The sequence below is a fragment of the Pangasianodon hypophthalmus genome, chromosome 13 (genome assembly GCF_027358585.1).
Source record: "Pangasianodon hypophthalmus isolate fPanHyp1 chromosome 13, fPanHyp1.pri, whole genome shotgun sequence".
In the NCBI taxonomy this organism is placed as follows: domain Eukaryota; kingdom Metazoa; phylum Chordata; class Actinopteri; order Siluriformes; family Pangasiidae; genus Pangasianodon; species Pangasianodon hypophthalmus.
Window position 1 is genome coordinate 15551442 of NC_069722.1, and position 19868 is coordinate 15571309.

The 19868-nt window shown below is 40.3% G+C and overlaps 1 protein-coding gene across 3 annotated transcripts; it reads left to right on the forward strand.

Annotated features, from left to right (window-relative positions):
- The first annotated feature begins 807 nt into the window (after positions 1 to 807).
- Positions 808 to 17876, forward strand: mafga (v-maf avian musculoaponeurotic fibrosarcoma oncogene homolog Ga). 3 transcript variants are annotated; one of them, XM_053239428.1, is made up of 4 exons: positions 808 to 1577; positions 5063 to 5113; positions 11168 to 11240; positions 11364 to 17876. In XM_053239428.1, exons 2-4 carry the CDS (start codon positions 5073 to 5075, stop codon positions 11805 to 11807), a joined length of 558 nt encoding a protein of 185 aa, XP_053095403.1. In that variant the 5' UTR covers positions 808 to 1577; positions 5063 to 5072; the 3' UTR covers positions 11808 to 17876. The 3 variants fall into 3 exon arrangements, with proteins under 3 accessions (XP_053095403.1, XP_026773105.1, XP_026773106.1); XM_026917304.3 differs by lacking the exon at positions 5063 to 5113; XM_026917305.3 differs by lacking the exon at positions 5063 to 5113 and having other exon boundaries at positions 808 to 1110.
- Positions 17877 to 19868: the final 1992 nt, after the last annotated feature.

The following is a 19868-nucleotide window of genomic DNA, read 5'->3' on the forward strand; positions in this document are numbered from 1 at the left end:
ATATTAGTCATGACAATTTTATAACATTATGAAAAAACTGAAAAAACTAGCCAGTGCACATCATTTTTCCTAACCCAGGTTTCTTAGGTCAACTTCCTGTTTAATGATGACCACACCCCCTTATATATGAATTAATTCATATTATTTCTATCAAGCAATTCATCTGCAAGGGCATAGTAACACAAGTTTTAACTTTCACTTACCAGGCCAGAAAACAAATGCTGTTAATTTAAACTGTCTCAATTTAGGCTACTTGATGTCCCAGTATACCCCTGAATTCACCCTATTAATGTAGATTAATTCAAGACAAATAAATACAGCTGTGTGGGAGTGTTATACACTCAGCAGGAACACCTGTACCTATCACGTGGCAGCAGCGCGTGAACTTCAGGATTTTATGCGCTGAGCTGCTGCCACCTGATTGGCTGATTGGACAATTGGATGAATAAACAGGTGTTACAGGTGTACGGGTGTTCCCGTTGAGTGTGTAACACTCCCATACATCTGTATTTATTTGTTTTGAATTAATCTACATGAATAGGGTGACAACTGGATGAATAAACAGGTGTACAGGTGTACAGGTGTTCCTATTAAAGTGGCCGGTGAGTGTATTTCGATGCTGTGAATACCACGATTTTTCACATTCAAGTCACAAGTCTGAAAGCAACACCAAAGCAGCTATGGCTTCCCATCTACAATCCTTTCCATTCACTTAAGACAAATTCGCTTCGCCTAACAGAAATTCGTCTCTCAGGAATGAACACAACTCTGTACGGCTTCCGTATTTGCTGACAGAATGAACTTAGCGATGTGAACGCTCTGTCTCCGTTAGCTGTGCGAGTCACTCCTTTAAATTAGCCGGGTGCGTATAGTCTTTCATGAATGAACCCACGTGACCAAACATATGACGTCTGGCGTCGGAACAAGAGAAAGGGAAATCAGCAAAGAGGGACAACAACCGCGCTCCCGCAGGAAAATAAATAAATAAATAAATAAAATAAAGACAACAAGACATCATATGCACGCGCTTGGCATCCCGAGCGGACCCGGTGTCTCTCTTTTCTCCCTACAGCCGAGAGTCGGAATACTGGAGCATCTTTTCTGACGCGGGTGAGTCAAATCAAGCCGCACACTGAAGAAGAAGAAGAAGAAGAAGAAGAAGACGCGCATTGTTAAATGCTGAGTGTGCACGCGCGCTGGCGTCTGTTCCCAGCTGCCGCGCGCGCTTTCCACCTGCTTCGCTAAATGTAGCTGATTCATCCCGAAACGAAGCGCTTCCGTTTAACGGAGCGACGGGATTTACGGAGCGGCTAGCAGTTGCGGGAGGTTGTGGGGGATTCCCTTTATCCATTCGTTCAGCACGAGCGAGCGAGCGAGCGGGCGGGAGGCGGCGAAGTGCATCTGGTCTGGAAGTGAAATCACGAGCGTGTGTAGTGACAGCTAGGGGGCTCGTGGTCGAGAAAAATGTGTAACCGGATCGGCGCGTTAGTTTGCTAGCTCATGCACACGCGCAGCACACGAGCGCTGCTGTTTCATCAAATCCAATCGACGCTCCTGTTTTGAAAGAGCGCCATCAGGTAGGCTGCCTCTCGCTTTATTCGGGCTAAAATACAGCAACCTGACATTGACCGCTAGCTTTAATCAGGTGTTTGTCACATTATGCAGGGGATAAAAAGGGACGCGGGTAGTTGTAGCACATATTGCCATGGCGTTTTCCCTTCTTCTCGTTGTGATCAGCTGAAGGTTAATCAGCGATTTACACTCCGATCGGATTCCATTGTTTGAGAGACTGCGAGCTTTTTTTTTTGTTCCGTCTGCTGATTCATCATAACGATCAGGAATTAACGAGAGGGATCGATGTCTATCAGCTGTCTCCAAGCCTAACATTCGACCATTATCCCTCAGCTTAGCCTGTATGCTGAATATCTGCTGCGACCTGGTGCTTTATTTTGCCTCGATCTTACAAACTGATGGTGTGTTGTCATGCGCTACTGGCATCATTTTCTAAACAAATGGAGAAGACCTGTTAGAATGCATTTCGATTTCTAGTTACTATGCGTCCTTCCTTTTCCTAAATTATTGCGTTCATGCCACATTCACATGCTTCCTGTTGTACATCCAAAGTGACAGGCTTCTGCTTACTATAATGAGGTGCATCAGTTCCCTTTTTGTCCCCTGTGTCTGTGTTTACTCTTAAGCATATGATAATCATAAAACATTCAAGAGCAACAGCCTCTCTCTCTCTTTCTCTCTCTCTCTCTCTCTCTCTCTCTCTGGTGACCACAGACTCTCAGTAGCTGCATTAACTCCCATCACTTTGCATCCCTCTCAATTAAGATGAATATAATCTATTTTGAGCTTGTGGTCACACTTAAAAGCTCAGGACCGGACGCATTAAGCTTTACTCTGCACATTTTGACCCTGACAGGAATAAGGGAATTGTAACCCATGCTTCTGTCTTAGCATTGTGATCTATATAATGGTGCCTTTCACAGCCCAGTGATGAATAACAAGATCGTTCAAACTGAGCGTCAAAATCAAGATGCACAGAAGTCATAAAATGGCCCTTTCATCTCAGATCAGCTGCATACTTGTATTACGCTTGAATTCCTAAGGACACCCTTTTGTGTCAGGAGGCCTGGGCCACGTTCCGTAATTTCTCTTTCTCCTGCCACAGAAGGTAACAAGAACAGATGAGGGCCTTCTACGTGCAGCAGGGGGTGGTGTGGCTAGAAAATGAAGTGTGTGTGTGTGTGTGTGTGTGTGTGGGTGGGTGTGGGTGGGTGTGTGTGTGTGTGGACTTGGATTTGAGGGAGATGGGGGGTAGGGGAGTTGAATAGATGTTAGGCATTGGCTGGGAGATTCATGGTCCATCAGATCCAAGTGGCTACCATTTGACCAATCCCAGTGCATCATGTGTGTATAGGCCTATATGTTGTTCCTGCTTCCTGATGCTCATTGGATAAGGTGTGTTCAGGCAGATAGATAGAAGGGGGGTGGGTGCGGGGGGAGTTGATGAAACCAGGAGAAAGAGTTGAGCGTACAGAGAAAACGTCTTGGACGGCTGTTGCCGCATGTTTATAAGTTACTAGACCACGGAGAGTCCTTGAGAAATTGTGTTTGTTTAGAGGGGGCGGGGCATGTCCTCAAAAGCAATCTGCATAGAGAATTGGGAGAGCCTAGAGCTAAAGCCATGAAGAGGGAAAAAAAAGTGAACGAAAAAGAATTTTAAGGGGGTGTTGGGAGGGAGATGCTGATGATGAAACTCGCTGCAAGTGTGGACTTTCAGTGCTTCGCCCTGTGGAGTCGTATGTGCTTTAGCTGCAGATGCTGGATTTGCAAGGATGCTTCATTTACCTTCTGTTTTCTTTAACAATTTTGCAGCATTTTTGGAGTGATTTGCTTACAGTTTATATAATTATAATGTTATAGGTTCAGTTAAAAAACATAAAACAATTTCATAACATTTTGAAACCCTGCAAATCCCTAGTTGTTAGCATCATTAATTATTAATAAATGACTTACTAGTGAAGGAAGTGCGTAATGGCTTTTAGAACAATTTTAAGAAACATTTTCTTACCACACATGTACGAGATTAATAGATTAGTCCTGTGTTTTGTCGTTATTTGCCTAAGACTATTTATAATTAGGCTATAGTTATTAGTGGCATATTATGCTTATATTATTTTCCCATTTTCCCATTCTTCATAAGTAAGTAACTTATACACTGATAAGCCAACATTCATCCTAAATCTAGCTGTTTGCAAAACAGTTTTTCTAAGCTGTCATACTCTTAAACAGATGAAATGCTATTAAATTGTAGCTTAAAGACATAAAGAGACAGTTTGTGATTGTAAAAAACAGCTATGCCTGTGACTGTTGTTATACTAATGGCAGAAGGTTTGGTATTTTCTGCCCATAAAATATAGTGCTGCAGCCGATCATGAATAAAATACTGGAGTAGCTGAGCTTCCCAAAGTAATATGTGATCGCAGTTTATTGTGGCTAACCAAATGTACTTTTCTTCTCAAAGTAGAGCTGTGGTACATGTAGACCATTTTGCCAGCGTGTGGGTTGAAAGCATAGATTTCTTTGCCAGGTCTGTTTGCTCTCGATCCGGTGCTTGAGGCAGAATATTAAAAAAAAATGTTGTGAAAGCCTCATATCTCAGTGCACTTGAAAATCTGGAGGTTATCACAATGCACTGGGTTACATTGGCTAGTTCAGCGTTTTATTACCAACAAACCTCTTGCACCTTTACTATAAAACAGCAGCTAGATTATAAAGGAGCTATTCCCACTAATTTCAGGCATATATGCAGAAGGTTCAAGTCTTCATTTGCTCTCCAAAAGGAAAGGGTCTCTTTCTCATGTGGAGGGCAGCAGCTACTACGAAATAAAAAAAAATCTGATCTTTTATAACTATATCAAATGTTTCATGTAAGACTCAAAGATCATTATTGAATATAGCATGTGTGCCAATTTTCACAGGAAGAGCAAATGTCTTCTCAAACAAAGGTCTTCCTTGCAAGTCCGTGCCTCAAACAACTGATCCCTTTCACCCACACAGCTCACGTGTGAGTACCTGTGGAATCTGCAATGCCTAAAAACTCTCATTTGCAAAAAAAAACCAATAGTGATGGTACCCTGACATCTACACCGTCAGCTCCACCTGTAATGAATGAGGGAGATACAATTTTTGTTTTATTCCCTGATAACGGCCCATCATTGCTCCCTTTTTCTGCCATGCGAAACGATTGTATAATTTCCTCCCTCTCTTTCGATCACTCTTATTTCACGCTCCGAATACCTGCTACTTGATGGCTTCCCTGCATTTCTAGCACTTAGTGTTTACTTCGATACATAAATTGATGCCAGCCTCCCTCCCTTACCCCGGCAGGCATCAGCGGAGCCTGATTTTTAATTCGCAGTTAAATGGCGCTCGACACACGCAGCTTGTTTGATAATTGACTTCAGTCTACTGAAGGGAGGGATGATTAGATTCGAATGTCATTGCTGGTGTGTGTATGTGAGTTTTGTTTCTTTTTTTTTTGTTCCTTCAGCATCTGATGGATGTACGGAAAGGGGAGCGCTGGGCTGCACATTAATATCAGGTGCGGATCATGCATGAAATTAAATACAGAAAGTTGCCTAAGCGCTTGCTGATGGTCTGTCTTAATTAGCAAGCTGAGTTTTCTTGGAGTTCTGAAATTATTCGTGTAGAACTAGTTTCTGAAGCTTAGCAGCTGACAAGGTTGCAACAGAGGGAAAAAAAAGTTAGGCTGTGTTGATTTCAGGATGATTGCTGCTGATTGGTCTTATATTTTTACTGCCTCTAAATGTGGCTCTCTCATCATCTCACATCTCACATCATTTTACTTGTTTTAGCACCAAAAGATCAGCATGATAATTTAGCATGGCCTTTATTGCTACTTAGAAAGCTTTATTAAACCACTATTAAAAATGTTTCTGAAGGAAAACACTGGGGTTATACATGCAAGAGTCCCCCAAAGTTCATTCAAGGTGTACGTAGCAATATTTTCTGATATCAATATTTATTTAGTTTACATATTTGGACATAAGGACAACAAGAGAATATGAGGATTTTCATAGAGGTGTCTATGAAGATTTTCAGTCATCCAGGTGATTTTGAAATGTCAGGTAGTATCTCTAATTTGATCTATAAGATAGTACAGGTCCAGGGACAGTCTCAGTTTGCCATTTGGTTTCTTGGTGTTTAGTAACTGATGCGTAGTGATGCTGTGTTTGGGATCCTACATGCTGATGGACAGCTTTTGTTTGCCATTATGGCTTGGACAGTCTTCTTGCTGCTTTGTTTGGCATACACCTGATGGAACGTCCCCATCCTGAAACATGAATGTTCACTATATTTGACATTTGAACCCCATATTTGTGTAGTACTCTTTTTTTCTTGTCAAAGTAGAAGATTACGGAATATGTATTAGGTGGGTGAAATTTGTCAAATAGTCTTGTATTTACCATTTGCCATGATACTACTTTAGTTGCCTTAAAGCATAAGGACCCCCTCACCCCAATCTTGAACATTTTATTTTTTTCTCTGCGTTAACAAACCCGCTTCATCTCAGGAAGAGATGTTAAATAGCTGATTAGTTCAGCTGTGTTGGGAGCAAGCAGAGAAAACCTTTAATTGTGCTTTAACGGACCCTTGGACGCACAATCATTAACTCCTGAAAGAAGGTCCATGGCTATATACGAACTAGTATTGATGATCTACATTTACAGTTTCGTGATCATCTTTCGTGATGTATCTTTAGACCTCAACAGTCCTAAACAGTCACCGAGATTTACAAGACAGTGAAGGAGCCTGAAAGTAGGAAATGATGGCTCTGGTCATGTTAGTTGAACTTCACAGCTCTTTAATTGGTTGTGGTCCTTGCTGAGATCAGGGTTTTTCCTTCCCCTCCTCTTTCTGAGCACCTCCGAATGTGTCGAGGGTGCATTTTTCACAAGGCTGCCTCTCTCCCTCTCTCTCTCTCTCTCTCTCTCTCTCTCACTCTACTCAACAACCTCACTCAGCGCTTTGTATTTTCCTGTGGGTGTGATGTCTCTCCTGTGCAAGTAATCAGCCCTGATTTGTCAGCGTTCTTCCTGGTGATTCATAAAAATTCAGCTTGCGCCTGCAAAAGACAGTGGCTTCACCTCTGCAAACCCCTCAGCACTGGTCCCCTGAGCCCCTGCACCCTTAACTGAGCAGCCATAAATGAGAGAAAAACATTTAGGAGAGGCATTAGTTCTTCTCTGGGGTAGCAGAAAGCAGTTCACCCCATCAGCTTCGACTGGATGGTTAAAAGCTCTTTTCTTGGGCTTTGCATTGAAATAAAAGACCATTTAAGGGTCTGATTTTAGGGATGTACCAGTCCATCGCTGAGTATGGGTATTGGATTTGACAAACTTTGATGTTGACCATCTCGGCACTGATCCTGCATTGAGCGCAGGGCAGAAATTCTGATACCACTGTGCTTTGCATAACATGATTACAGAAACTTTTAGGAAATATTTCAGTACCTGAACAAGATCAGGTATCTTCAGATAGTCAAATCTTTAATTTTGATATTGAAAACAGAAAAAAAAAATAGAATTGGTCCATTTGTAGTTGTCTTTATTTGTACTAAAACTTGACCAAAATACACTCACCAGCCAGTACAGGAAAACCTGTACAACAGCTCATTCATGCAATTATCAAATCAGCCAATCATGTGGCAGCAGCACAATCTTTAAAATTATACAGATGCAGGTCAAGAGCTTCATGTTCACATCAAACATGAGAAACATGGGAAAAATGTGACAGTAGTGTAACCTGACCACATCAGAATCTGGAATTTGAGGCTACAGTGGATACAGGTTCACCAAAACGTAACAGGCGAAAATTGAAAAAAAAAACCCAAAAAACAAACAAAAAACATTGCCTGGTCTTTTTCCAATCTTTTTTGACTGTCCAGTTTCAGTGAGCAGGTGCACGAATGATCGGGTGTACCTATATACCTAAGTGGCCAGCAAGTGTAAGTGGTTACACACTCAATGACTCTCATGATGTAGGCCAATTCAAAAAAAGGAATTTTCAAATAAAATGAGAGTAACAATGCTAATAATGTTTGTTGTCTGTTGGTTAAAAACTGCAGCAATAAATTCGCTTTCAGAGTAAGAATCTGTCCAGAAAAAAAAACCCTGCCCTTTTTTGCATCGAATGAATCAATTTACTATTGGAGACCTCGTATCAAGGTCGGTATTTGGCAGGTCTAATAGCAGAGGAGCAAGCTAAACACAGAACACTTTGAACTGTAAATATGAAGATTAATTTCTCACAGTTATTTCAAATGAGGAGAAATTACCTGCTGGAATTGAGATAGACGTGACGCTGCAACGTTGTCTTACTAACCAGACTCTCTGCCAGGTCTTGTTGCCAAATTCTGCAAAACATCAGAAGTGTGATGGTGGCACACTTTAACATGAGCGGTGTCCAGTGTTCAGTGCAAGATCTGTGCTGAGTCAGGCAAATATGGGCCCTGAAACAGATACTCAATATTTGATCAGTACATCCCTTAAAAAGAACCTTAAAGTGGTGTATATCCTCACTTCAATCCTGATTTACTTCCTAATTTTTCTGGAATACTACAGTGTGATGATATGTTGTCCAGTGGAGGCATAATGTAGATGGGGAAAATAAGAAGGAATTAGCTGTTTGCAGCAGGCCGCGTGGTTAGGTGTGTATCATTCCATGCATTGGATTTGTACCTGAATGCACCACAATTTCTACAATCCAGTCTAAAGATACATGAACTGTATGAGCTGTTCCTTTGAATAATAAGTGGTAATGTACAGGTAATATAGAGGTAATAGCAATGGGCAATAAAATGCATTTTATTCCAGGCTAGGTTAAGTACATCAGATTTAGATGTGTCCCATCTTACTGTTGTTGCAAATGACTCAGACATCTGTGCCTCCTTATTGTTTATGTAACTGACTGTGTCCACTCTCACTTACTCACTCACTCACTCACTTTTAATAACCGCTTTATTCTGGTCAGGATCTTGGTGGGTCCAGAGTCTATACCAGGAACATTGGCCATGAGGCAGGAATACACCTTGGATGGAATGCCAGTCCATTGCAGGGCACCATTCGCACACACCCACATTCCCACACGCATTTATTCGCACATTCATTCACACCTAAGGGTAATTGGGAGGAAACCAGAGGAAACCCACTCTGACATGGGCAGAACATGCGAAACTCTGCACAGACAGTAACCAGAGCTCAGTATCGACCCCGGTAGTGGGCAGTGAGGCAGTACTTGTCCCACTGTGCCGCCCTGACTGCGTCCAGTTTTGTTTAATCCTAGACTGTAAGACAAATGTTTTTATGTCCTACTGGCTTAGTAGTCTACAGACGAGTTAAGGCTGCTTTACATTGTATGATTTTCCTAATGATAATGCTGTCGCAGACAAAAATCAGCATTAGTGGCTAAATGTAACTTTCTCACCACAGGCTGATTTAGCACCCAAAGTTCTGGCAGTGTTAAATATTTGGACCGAAATGTTGGAATGTGATCACTGCTACATCAGTAGTAAAATGTCATCACTTTAACGCACCATAGGACTGTCATAAGAAAATCTTAAATTATAATTAATTATAATCTGACTTGCGGCACCCATGAACATGACTGATTTTGCATAGTCTACCACAGAAACCGACCAAGATTTTATGGCATCATCATGTAAATGTGGCACACAAGAACTTTTCCTCATCCTGAGGGTACCACTATGCTTCTTTCTCTATATACAGTATCTCTATATTCTTTCTCTGTGCTATATTTAGGTTAACTAGTTGCTGTATCCTCCTGTTTGGCTGTGGTGAATGCCACACCTATGCTTCTTTGCTGACAGCAACAGGGTCCAGGTCATCTCTGGGGCAGCCTTTTATTGGATTACACTGGGGAATTACTGTGTAGCGTGACCTAGACTCCTCTCCTCTTTTTTGTACTTCTAGTACTAAAAGGAAGATCAGCTTGCTTAGCCAGTTTTACAACTGTCCTCTCTATGTATTGTATGTCCACAGTTGCACATGCAGGGTGTGTGAAAAAGGCACAGTCAGATACACACAGGTGCAGTGGGATGGACGGAGTCCAGCAGTGAACTGCTGGTGACCGTGCGGTTGGCAGCTAGTGCAGTGGCATGAGTATGCTGAGCCAGCATGCCCGTGTTTTGTGTGTGTGTGTGTGTGCGTGTGTTTATATCTTGGTGGGGACCAAATGTCCTCATAATGTCCCCACAAGGATAGGAATATCTGAATATAGTTTCGACCTTGTAGGGCTATTTAGCTGGTCTCCTTGAGGAAAACTGCTTTTTTATTAATAAAAAAAATGCAGCTTTTTAAAAAAATTTTATTTATTTATTTTTTTAAATAAAGATCCAAAGGGTTCATTTTGGATCCTGAGGTTAAAGTTAGGGTTAAGTTCAGGTGTAGCATAGCAATAATTAGCTGCATTAATAATCATGTCAATGGGAGGTCCTCACAAGGGTAAAAAGACAAACGTGTGTGTGTGTGTGTGCGCACAAAACCATGGTGCCACAACTGCCGGTTTGGCCTGTGTGGCCACTCCTGCTGTGACCCAGCTGTATCAGCTCTATCCAATACAGTTTGCGCGTATACACACACACACACGCACACACACACACGCACAGCTCACCACAGCCCATTAGGTAAGCTTTCTCAAACACACATACACACAAAATACTCAGCTAGCACTAATACCAGGTTAAGATAAACACACACAGAGTGCTCAGACAGTTGTGAGACCATCACAATGATGCATTACCATAATATTGTAATATCAATGATTAATAAATGCCCTCTCTGTTTCGGATGATCACAAATAAAATGGTTTTTCTTAATGCCTGAAGCTGTCTCACGCTGGCCTCACTAGCCCCAGTGAAAGACATCCTCTATTTTCAGCTTTATTTTGATGCCGATGCCACATTGAATTTGACTGCACCAGACTTCAGAAGCATCACTGATTCCGCTGTGTGTGGCTCTGTGTGTGTGTGTGTGTGTGTGTGTGGCACCACATTTTAAAGAGCCTCTGGTGCAGCGAGATTCTGTGTAACATGGCTTTGCACTTATCTACCAGAGATGCTTTGCCAAATGTCAGTGAGTTTACTTTGGAAAAATTGTGGGTTTTTTTTTAACATGGCTCTTTCAATGCAGCACTGTTCCCAGAGTCGATGGAAAGCTGAATTTGCTATTTATTACATCTGTTTGTCAGGAGCAAACACACCATCAGAGGTCCTGCATGCTTGGTGTTTTGCTTTTTTTCAAATATCAGCATAATTTGTGTAATTAAATCACTGTAAAAGTCATGTCTACAGCAACCGATGTGTGACGGAATTGAGGCATCCCAAATGGCCTGACACTTCATGCATTAATATTTGTTTAAAAATCGTACCCTGCTACTAGTATGCATGTTATTCTGCATGCATATTTGGTGGAATGAGAATGGCAACCAGGATTTTACAACACTGCTGAGTGATATTCTAGTGTCTTTCATTACATTTGAATAAATCTGGATGTGCAAAGACCATAAATAAATCACATTTCATTTAATGTTTGCGTTCTCCTCTTTGTCCCAGCAGACAGTCTTCCAGGATAGTCAAGCGTGGCTCTCGTGGCATGACTACTACAAGTAAGGGAAACAAAGCCCTGAAGGCAAGTGTCAATAGCTTATTTATGTTTTATGGTTTTCTGTTATATTCGATTTGTCAGCTTTTTGGTTTTCCATCTCTCCTACCTTATTTATTTGGACTTCTCTTTCTCCTCACCTTCGTTAAGGTGAAGCGGGAGCCAGGTGAGAATGGCACGAGCCTTACGGACGATGAGCTAGTGTCGATGTCAGTGCGAGAGCTGAACCAACACCTGCGCGGCCTATCCAAGGAGGAGATTGCACAACTAAAGCAGCGGCGGCGCACGCTAAAGAACCGTGGCTATGCCGCCAGCTGTCGCGTCAAGCGCGTCACGCAGAAGGAAGAACTGGAGAAGCAGAAAGCTGAGCTGCAGCAAGAGGTGGAGAAACTCGCTTCCGAGAACGCCAGCATGAAGGTAGAGCTAGACGTGCTGCGTTCCAAGTATGAGGCGCTGCAAAGCTTCGCCAGGACTGTGGCACGCAGCCCTGTACCAGCTGCCAGGGGCGCAATCACGCCAATCATCGTACCAGGCAAGGTGGCCGCCACGAGTGTCATCACCATCGTCAAGTCCAAAACGGAGGCACGCTCGTAATGCACAATGCCTTTGGTCAGTGAATCATTATCAAGCACAGATCTGCAACATCTGCTTTAAACAATACAGCAGTTAAATATGCTCTGCCTAGCAGTGTGCTTATTAAGATGGCATGTATGGTGAGTTTTGGTTGTTAACCTCCATTAAGGCCTTTCTGGTTTTGCATAACTGTGTTTTTTTTTTTTTTTTTTTTTTTTTTTTTACATTAACCTCAAGTGTTATACATTCCCAGATTTAGCACAACCTTCTATGCACCATAGTAGGGATTATTAGCCCATAATATAAAAATAACACAAAAGGCAGAGCTAACATTTCTACATATTTCATTAAAACTATGTACACTGTCATTGCTTTCACAACTTAAAAGCAAGACATGTCTTACTAGATGCAGATTTTTATATTTTAGTGAAGATTTTTTTCACTGAATATCCCAGTATATTACCCCTGACAAACCTGATTCTGTCCTAGCAACTTCTCAGTTAGCTTGGCACAGGTTAAACACATGTGCAGGAGAACAATGCAGTCCAACACAGTTACTACTGAATTTGGTTTGCACCATATTTGCAACATTGCACTGAGAGTTTTGTTTACTGATATTTAGCAACCTGGTATTTCCTTGGTATAACAGGGAAAATATTAGATTAACATTGCTTTCATATTTCAGATTCCTGTGCTTGATATTATCCACTGACCAACTCTCAGAAAGGCCATCATGGTCTTGCAAGTGATGATGAAATCTATTAATGACAGAAAGTGTCAGCATTAAAAAAAAAAACAACAACTTATGCTTACCTTAAAAATGAGCCAACTGTGGGGGTTAATATTTTTCAGATATTGCAGTTGCTGAGTCAAACCTTGATTTGATTGTGGGTGAAATTCGAGTACTAAACTGAAATTAGAAATGACTTTTTTTTTGGTGCCAAAATATTTTCAATTCGATCATAATACAAATTGAATTTCTGTTTACATTAAACAGCTCTGCTAAAATTGATGTCATTTTGAAAACCAAATAATGGAATTCTATATTAAATCTGGAAATGTACTATTCCAATTATAGGATGGCTGGGAAATTGGGAAGAAAAGGGTAGGTTAATTTGCATATATTCTCTGTAATGATGTTACACTCAGTCAGTGCAATAGGATGAAAACCATGAACTCTCATTTTTGGCTTTAAAACAGTGTTGGGGGAAATATCCAATTTATACAAATTTTCCACCTATTTTAAACATAGCTGATCAGCTAAGGCATGTTTGGTATCCAAATTTTGCTTCTTTATTTTTGTTCTGGTGCTACATTGCTAACACAATAATAACTAATGGTAGTCTATGACCACCCATTTGCATCATGCAAACTCCATGCTGGAATTATTACACCCTTGTCTGAAACAGTCAGATAAAATAATACCATCTGTAACTATATAAATGGTTAAAGAATGGATACAGTATGTATGAGTCACTTCAAGATTTTATAGATATAAATAAAATCAATGGGTTTAAAATGGCTGCTAGTACAGTGTTCAACTACACAATGTATGTTCCTTTTGAGAGAATTTCTATATTTTATAAAAACACTGTTAGACAAAAGTAATCTCAAAAAGCCTTAAACTACAGATTGACATGGTTTAAGGCCAGATTTTGCTGTGCAGTTTGTATGATGCCTAGATTACAAATCAGATTAGAGATCAGAAGCTTCTATTACTTGAGATGGCCTCATGTTGGCCTCATGTTGGCTCTAGTGCAAAACCAGAAAAGTAAAAAAAAAAAAAAAATGTGGACAACAGGCATGTTCTGGCTGATAAGCAATGTTTTACAGGGAGAGCATTTGTGTCAATTTGAATTTCTCCCCAAAACTATTCCTTTATAGACGAAAGTTTGGTGTTCCATGCCATGCCAACACGTCAAAAAAAAAAAAAAAAAAAAAAAAAAATACAACTGTTAGTTTTTTGTGCCCTGTTTTGTTTAATTCCATTTGTGGAATGATGTTTACAAGTTATATTCTGATGAATATGACAAGGAGAGGCAATAAACTACCGTATTTATGCATGGAAAAGGAGAAATCCGGTAACTGTCTCCAAGGGTGATGTTCACCTTTCATAGACACAAGTTATATCACGTTTGTTATGAGGGAGCCTGTCCATAGAACATAGCAAACTCCTTCCTTGTTTGATTGAATTATGTTTTATGTGTTTTTAAAAATCGTTTGATGTAGAAGTTCATTGGCCAACGTGAAGTATCGAGTGGTTTAGTTTTGTTCGACATTCTAGAGCTTAATGCTGTGGATGGACTGGTCATAGTTGCCTAAACACAAATCCACACAAGCTTTATCGTTTACTTATTATTAGCAAGTGTTCTTTGATGTCTTTGTCCAGCTAAAGGTTTAGCTATATCTTTGTTATTTTCTGGTAAGAAAATGTTTTGTTATTTATAACAGAGGTGTCCAACTGTCCTGGAAGGCTAAAGTTCAGCACAGTTTGGTCATTTTCCTGCACTAACACACCTATTAGTCATGGTAAAAGGTGTCTTTGAGCAGGTATATAACAACTAAACTGTATGCTGGCCTTTTGACCAGTTGAGTTGGGCACCCCTAATTTATAGGGAAAAAATGTCTGGGAAAAATACAAACCTTGAACTTGTTTGATATTGACTTTGCAATTGTACCAAAAGTGGCTTATTATTGAAGTCTGATAGCTTTTCTAGTGACTAGGCGCGTGGCGTGCTGTGAAAGTGATCAGGTGGCAGTGTCGTCCACTCTATTGGTGTCATTCTGTACTATTTACATGAATATATTTAGAAGAATTTGTAGAAGAAAGGCAATGTATAGAAGACAGTTAACCATTCATTTCGGTCCCTTCCATATAACTGATGCAGGTTTTTTTTTTTTTTAACACCATCTCAAGCAGTGAAAAACCGAATTCTTCCGCCTCTGTGGTCTCTCCCAAATAACGGACTTCCATAACGCAAGATGTTGCTGAAGGTGCTATCCAGGACAAATGTTAAGCAAGATATTTTATAACTTTGGCAAGGCATTTTTCCAAAAACATATTTGGATTTATTTAAGGAGAACTTCTTTATAATCTTTGGATTCTGCTTTGTTTTGCTTAGTAGGTGTCCATCATAAACTATAGCCTGGTTATGTTAAAGTATTCGGCAGCAAAGTTCAATTAAATCTATTGTGCCATCCTTTTGCCTGATTGGCTACTGACTGTGGTGCCCACATCCACCTTTTTCATACAGTGACATACTGTATGATGATCTTTGGTTGAAACAAATAAATCTGTGTGTCATATTGTATTTGCACTGTCCACTAACTGCATATTGCAAATATTAACAAATTCATTAATGAATATTGCAAAGACAGTGTAACTCCAAAACTGAAGTTGAACCATAGCTACTACAAAAGTATGGTTGTGTTTCGCGATATAATATAAATCTCAACCAAGCATTTACTTTGCGTACTTCCATTATATTGCACATGAGCTATGTCAGATTGAACATGGCAGTAGATGACGTGTTACACTACGGATGCAGCACAGTACTTTCATAAGCATCTAGAATGATCATGTTAGATTAAATTGAATCTTTTCATCATTGAGTTAAATGAAATGCACTGTTGAGACAGGTATATTTGCTCAGGAGAAAAAAAATTCATCTTCCAACGTGGGGTGAAAGGGCAGCAAGGTGGTGAGGAGGGTAGCGCTGCTGATTCACAGCTCTAGGGTCCTTGGTTCAGTCCTGAGATTGGGTTACTGTGTAGAGGTTCTGTCCGTGCCCACACATGTTTCCTCCAGGTTCTCCCAGGGGTGGAGAAATCATAAACTCAAATCATAAAGCTAGCCCACCAGGCAAGTGAACACTCCAATGTGCAACCAAGTCAGCAAGTTGTTGGCCAACATTTCAACTAGAAGATCTGGGGTTCTGTCCTTGCTTTGCATGGAATGTCTATTTTCTCTCGATATGTTTCCCTGCAAGGTGACTCTTACTTATAGACTAAGTACGCCTTATATAACAGCTTTGCGCTGGAGTTTTTTTGGCTCAGTTTTGGTAGTGGTTCCACATATCTGCGTGTTCCTGATTCTGATATTTCACCTGTGCGTGCTAATTAATCCACCTAGCAAAAATTGTTCCACCATCAACCACATTCTGCCTTGGCTGAGCATCAAGGTGTGTTGGACCACAATGAAGAGCATTAGGTGTAAACAGACACATCAAACAACAACTTTTGTTTTGCAAGTCAATAAGGAGTAGGTTTTTTCCCTCCATTTTTTGTGGTTGTTGATCCAACTTGTCCACTGGGCAACTATGAATAAAAACAAAAAGCGTCGACACGAAATCTGCTTGTCTGGGCTGCCCGGGCTATTGATTTCTCCACCCCGTTTCCAGTTTCCTGTGACCTCCCAAAAACATTCTGCTAGGTGGATTGTCCACACAAAATTGCCCGTAGGTGTGAATGAGTCTGTGACCGTGTGTGGGAATCCATGGTGTATTCCCGCCTCATGCCCATTGTTCCCAGGATAGGCTCTGGATCCACTGTGACCCTGACCGGGAAAAAGTTGAAGCTGAATGAACTGGCGCTAAAGGATAATGTATCTGTCTAAGGTACGGTTTAGTGGGCAAGATCATTGTTTAGGTGCTGGTGCAAAGTCTGAGAGTCCTAACTCCTGTTTTTTTTTCTTTTAATGGTCTATTATAGAATGCAGTAGTTGGCCGAGAAGTTAAAATGTCTTGCACTGTATGGTTCCTGGTAGGTAGGCTTTAAGGCTAACTTGTGGAACTGAGAACACCCTTGTAATATCACAGTTATTGCATTAAATAGTAGGGGTGTGATCAGTACCGTGGTTTAAAATGAAGAAATTAAATAGATGGCAGATATAAAACAGCCTACTTTTTAAACAACAAACATGCCAGTGGAAAATCTAAGAAAAACACATTTCTTCTTTCTTTTCATTAACCTGCAAAGGCAAAAGCATAGTAAGTACTCTTAACAAGATAAAAAAAAAAATTGTAGCAATTATGCAAACAAAATACTGTGGATATATGGTACTGTCTATGTCGTCTTTGAAAATACCATTTTACACCAAAACACTTGGCTGCCGGGTTATCATACAGTGAATTTCTCATACCATCCCAATCTAAGCCTATAGTAGTCTGAATTTTCCATTTAGATTCCTGTTTTTGAAAAAAACATTTCAGGCTCTCAGGGGTTTCTTGTGTATTTACTGCGCATAGGCCCCCTCTGTGGTGTTAAATGGAGTTCTTGGACAAATGCCCCACTTTATCCTTTTGTGAACATAAATTATTGATTGGCGCTATTTCACATAGTCCGATGTCTGTGATAGTTATCATAATAGAGCAATTGGAAGATTGACAGGAGGAGGGAGCGATATCACACTGAGCTGAGTATTGAATGATAAAGAACTGTCAATTTTTGTGCTTTGAGTAACAGCATCAGTTAATATAGTTTTTGTCACCAAGTCAGTCCAGAAATTGGCATGTCTAACAGCGCTGCGGGAGGCCTTGTCATTTTATACATAGATCACACTATGCATCCAGGAGAGCCTTTAATCCCTGCCATTGTCTTACCAGAGATTCAGAGGTCCACTCACTTTATCAGCACTTATGTGACAAAATCTATTAGCTTTAGGCTAACTGGGCTTTGTTTATCATGTTCTTTGTTTGTTGAGCAGGTTCAAACACCAGGTTCATATATGGCTCTGAATAGTTTGTTGTCTCAAAATTGTTAAATCAGAAAAAAAAAGCTATGAAATGTGAGGTGGTAATCGGTGAATAGAATGTGCTGTTTTGGATATATATGAGTACTTTGTACGAAATACAGTAACAAAATGGGTGAACTGTAACTTTATTAATTAAATTATTGTACTTTTTTGCAATCTGTACATACAAAAGTGACGATGTATTAATATATATTCATATATAAGAACTGTGGATTTTAACCATGCAGATAGTCTTTCTTGGGTTTGACTAAGTTATTGATGTACTGTTGTATATATTGTATGTTTGGTGATATACAGCTTCCTTTATTTTATATATGATCAATAAAAAGGTTTTGAGAGATGTCCATAATGTCTTGACTTTGGTGAGCATGACTTTTTTGTATTTGGCTATATTCCGTGGCATAGTCATTGACCCAGTTTGATGGGAGTAAAAATAAAACTGGTGAAGGCTTTTTGCCATCGGAGTAGGTTTTAGGAGAGTGTGATCATTTAGCTGGCACGCTTTTCTCCCTCTGTGATCCAAAAAAAGGCACCCATCGACCTAGTTCGAGCAACCTCCGTGCATGCGTTTTTTGGCCTGACGTGAGTGGGGGACGTTGTGGTGTGCCTGCCCTAAATTTGGCCAGACAAGGCACCCATACATATACCTTTCAGATTCATTCTCTCTTGGCTATACATCCTCATTCTATTGTAGACAACACCATAGTGTGGTGTTGATAGGGTACATGCAGGTGTTTACAAAGCACAGAATGCATGCGTAAAATAAGCCTCTTCCCTGTATAAGCCATTATTAGTGATAAATGTGTCCAAAACTTAAATGAGCCTTGATTATCCACTTATTCTGATTATCCCATGTTCTGATTTTTTTTTATAAAGCTATAAGCTACACCTCTCTGGACACTGCATCAGGGATGTATTGTGTACATAACGCTCACTCCTTTAGAGAGACACATGACGCACACTGGCTGCTGTACCTGACCTGTCTGCACAACATGAAGAGAGAGCCCATGGCCTCCAGGTTTGATTAATTTGCTACGCAGAGGCGAGAGGTGAGCTGATGGCCAATATAGGACGGCATTTGTCATTCGTACCCACTTCTGCAGCAGGTGCCTGGCCCAATTCTCTCAGCCTGGCAGAATTAATGTGGCCTTTTCTGCCATTAACCAGGCTTTCACTCTGCCCCCAAATGTGCTGCCTGTGGCTCTAAGCTAATATCAAATTAGCGTGCCCTCAAAGGGGATGGTTCTTTGAGACTGGAGAATTAAATGACTGCTGCCAATTTTCTCAGCACTGTTCACTTGTTGCTAACATTTGTGCTAAAATAAAATGGCTTCTTGTAAAGAATCCAACCATTCTAAAAAAAATATTGTTCATTGAAAATTATTATTTTAATCTATTCAGTGTGTACTGCGGATTAAAAATATATAAACAATGCTCAGAGTGACCAGTTTTCTAAATTAATTCCTCTTAGAAACCCAAACCACCTTGACTTCCTTTGTTCTTGCATTTTACATTTAAAGGTGCATGAGGTAAGATTAGTCATTTTTTTTTTCAAGAGTAGGTCTCTAAAGGCAAAGTAGGAGGGTTCGACATTTGAATTTTTTTTTTAAACTCCTTGAACCCACCTATTCCCACCCATGTTCACAAAACTCCGCCCCCAGGAACTACAGTGGCCTGTAGAGAAGATCATTAGAGAAGATGAACATTATCATCAGTAAGTAATGAGTAAGAAATGAGGTAGGCTGTTTATTCCTTAAGGGCATTGCCTTACTTCATTATTTAGATATAGGTGATAAAAGTACCTAACTACAGAATAATGATGATAGAATAACAGAATAGTGGGGAAATGTATATTAATGAACAGTAGCATAGTAAGAATAATAATACACAGCAAAATTGTAAGGCACTGCAGAATTATAAAGAACTGATATAATGAGCTCTCTATACAACACGCAAATTGATTAATTATGCTTTACATTTTTCCCAGCACACAGTTCTAGAGAAGTAGTTGATAAAGTCAAACACATCCTCCATCTAACAAGCTCCTTTTGGATTTAGCTGTCTATTCCACTCTCTATTGCTGGACAACGGCGGAGCACACCTATGGTCCTCTTTCATAGATAAAACTACAATTTCAATAGCTGTTGATTTATTGGTGTTGATTTATTGCACATGGTGATGAATAACCATTACATTTTATTTATCCTGCTTGACTTATTGCTTAATCATGATAAACAAGTACTCTTGCCTGCTGAGTGGAGCAAAGGGGTGTTGGGAAGTGTCTACAAAATGATTGACAGGAGGCCCATCCAAACACTTCCAGTCCAGAA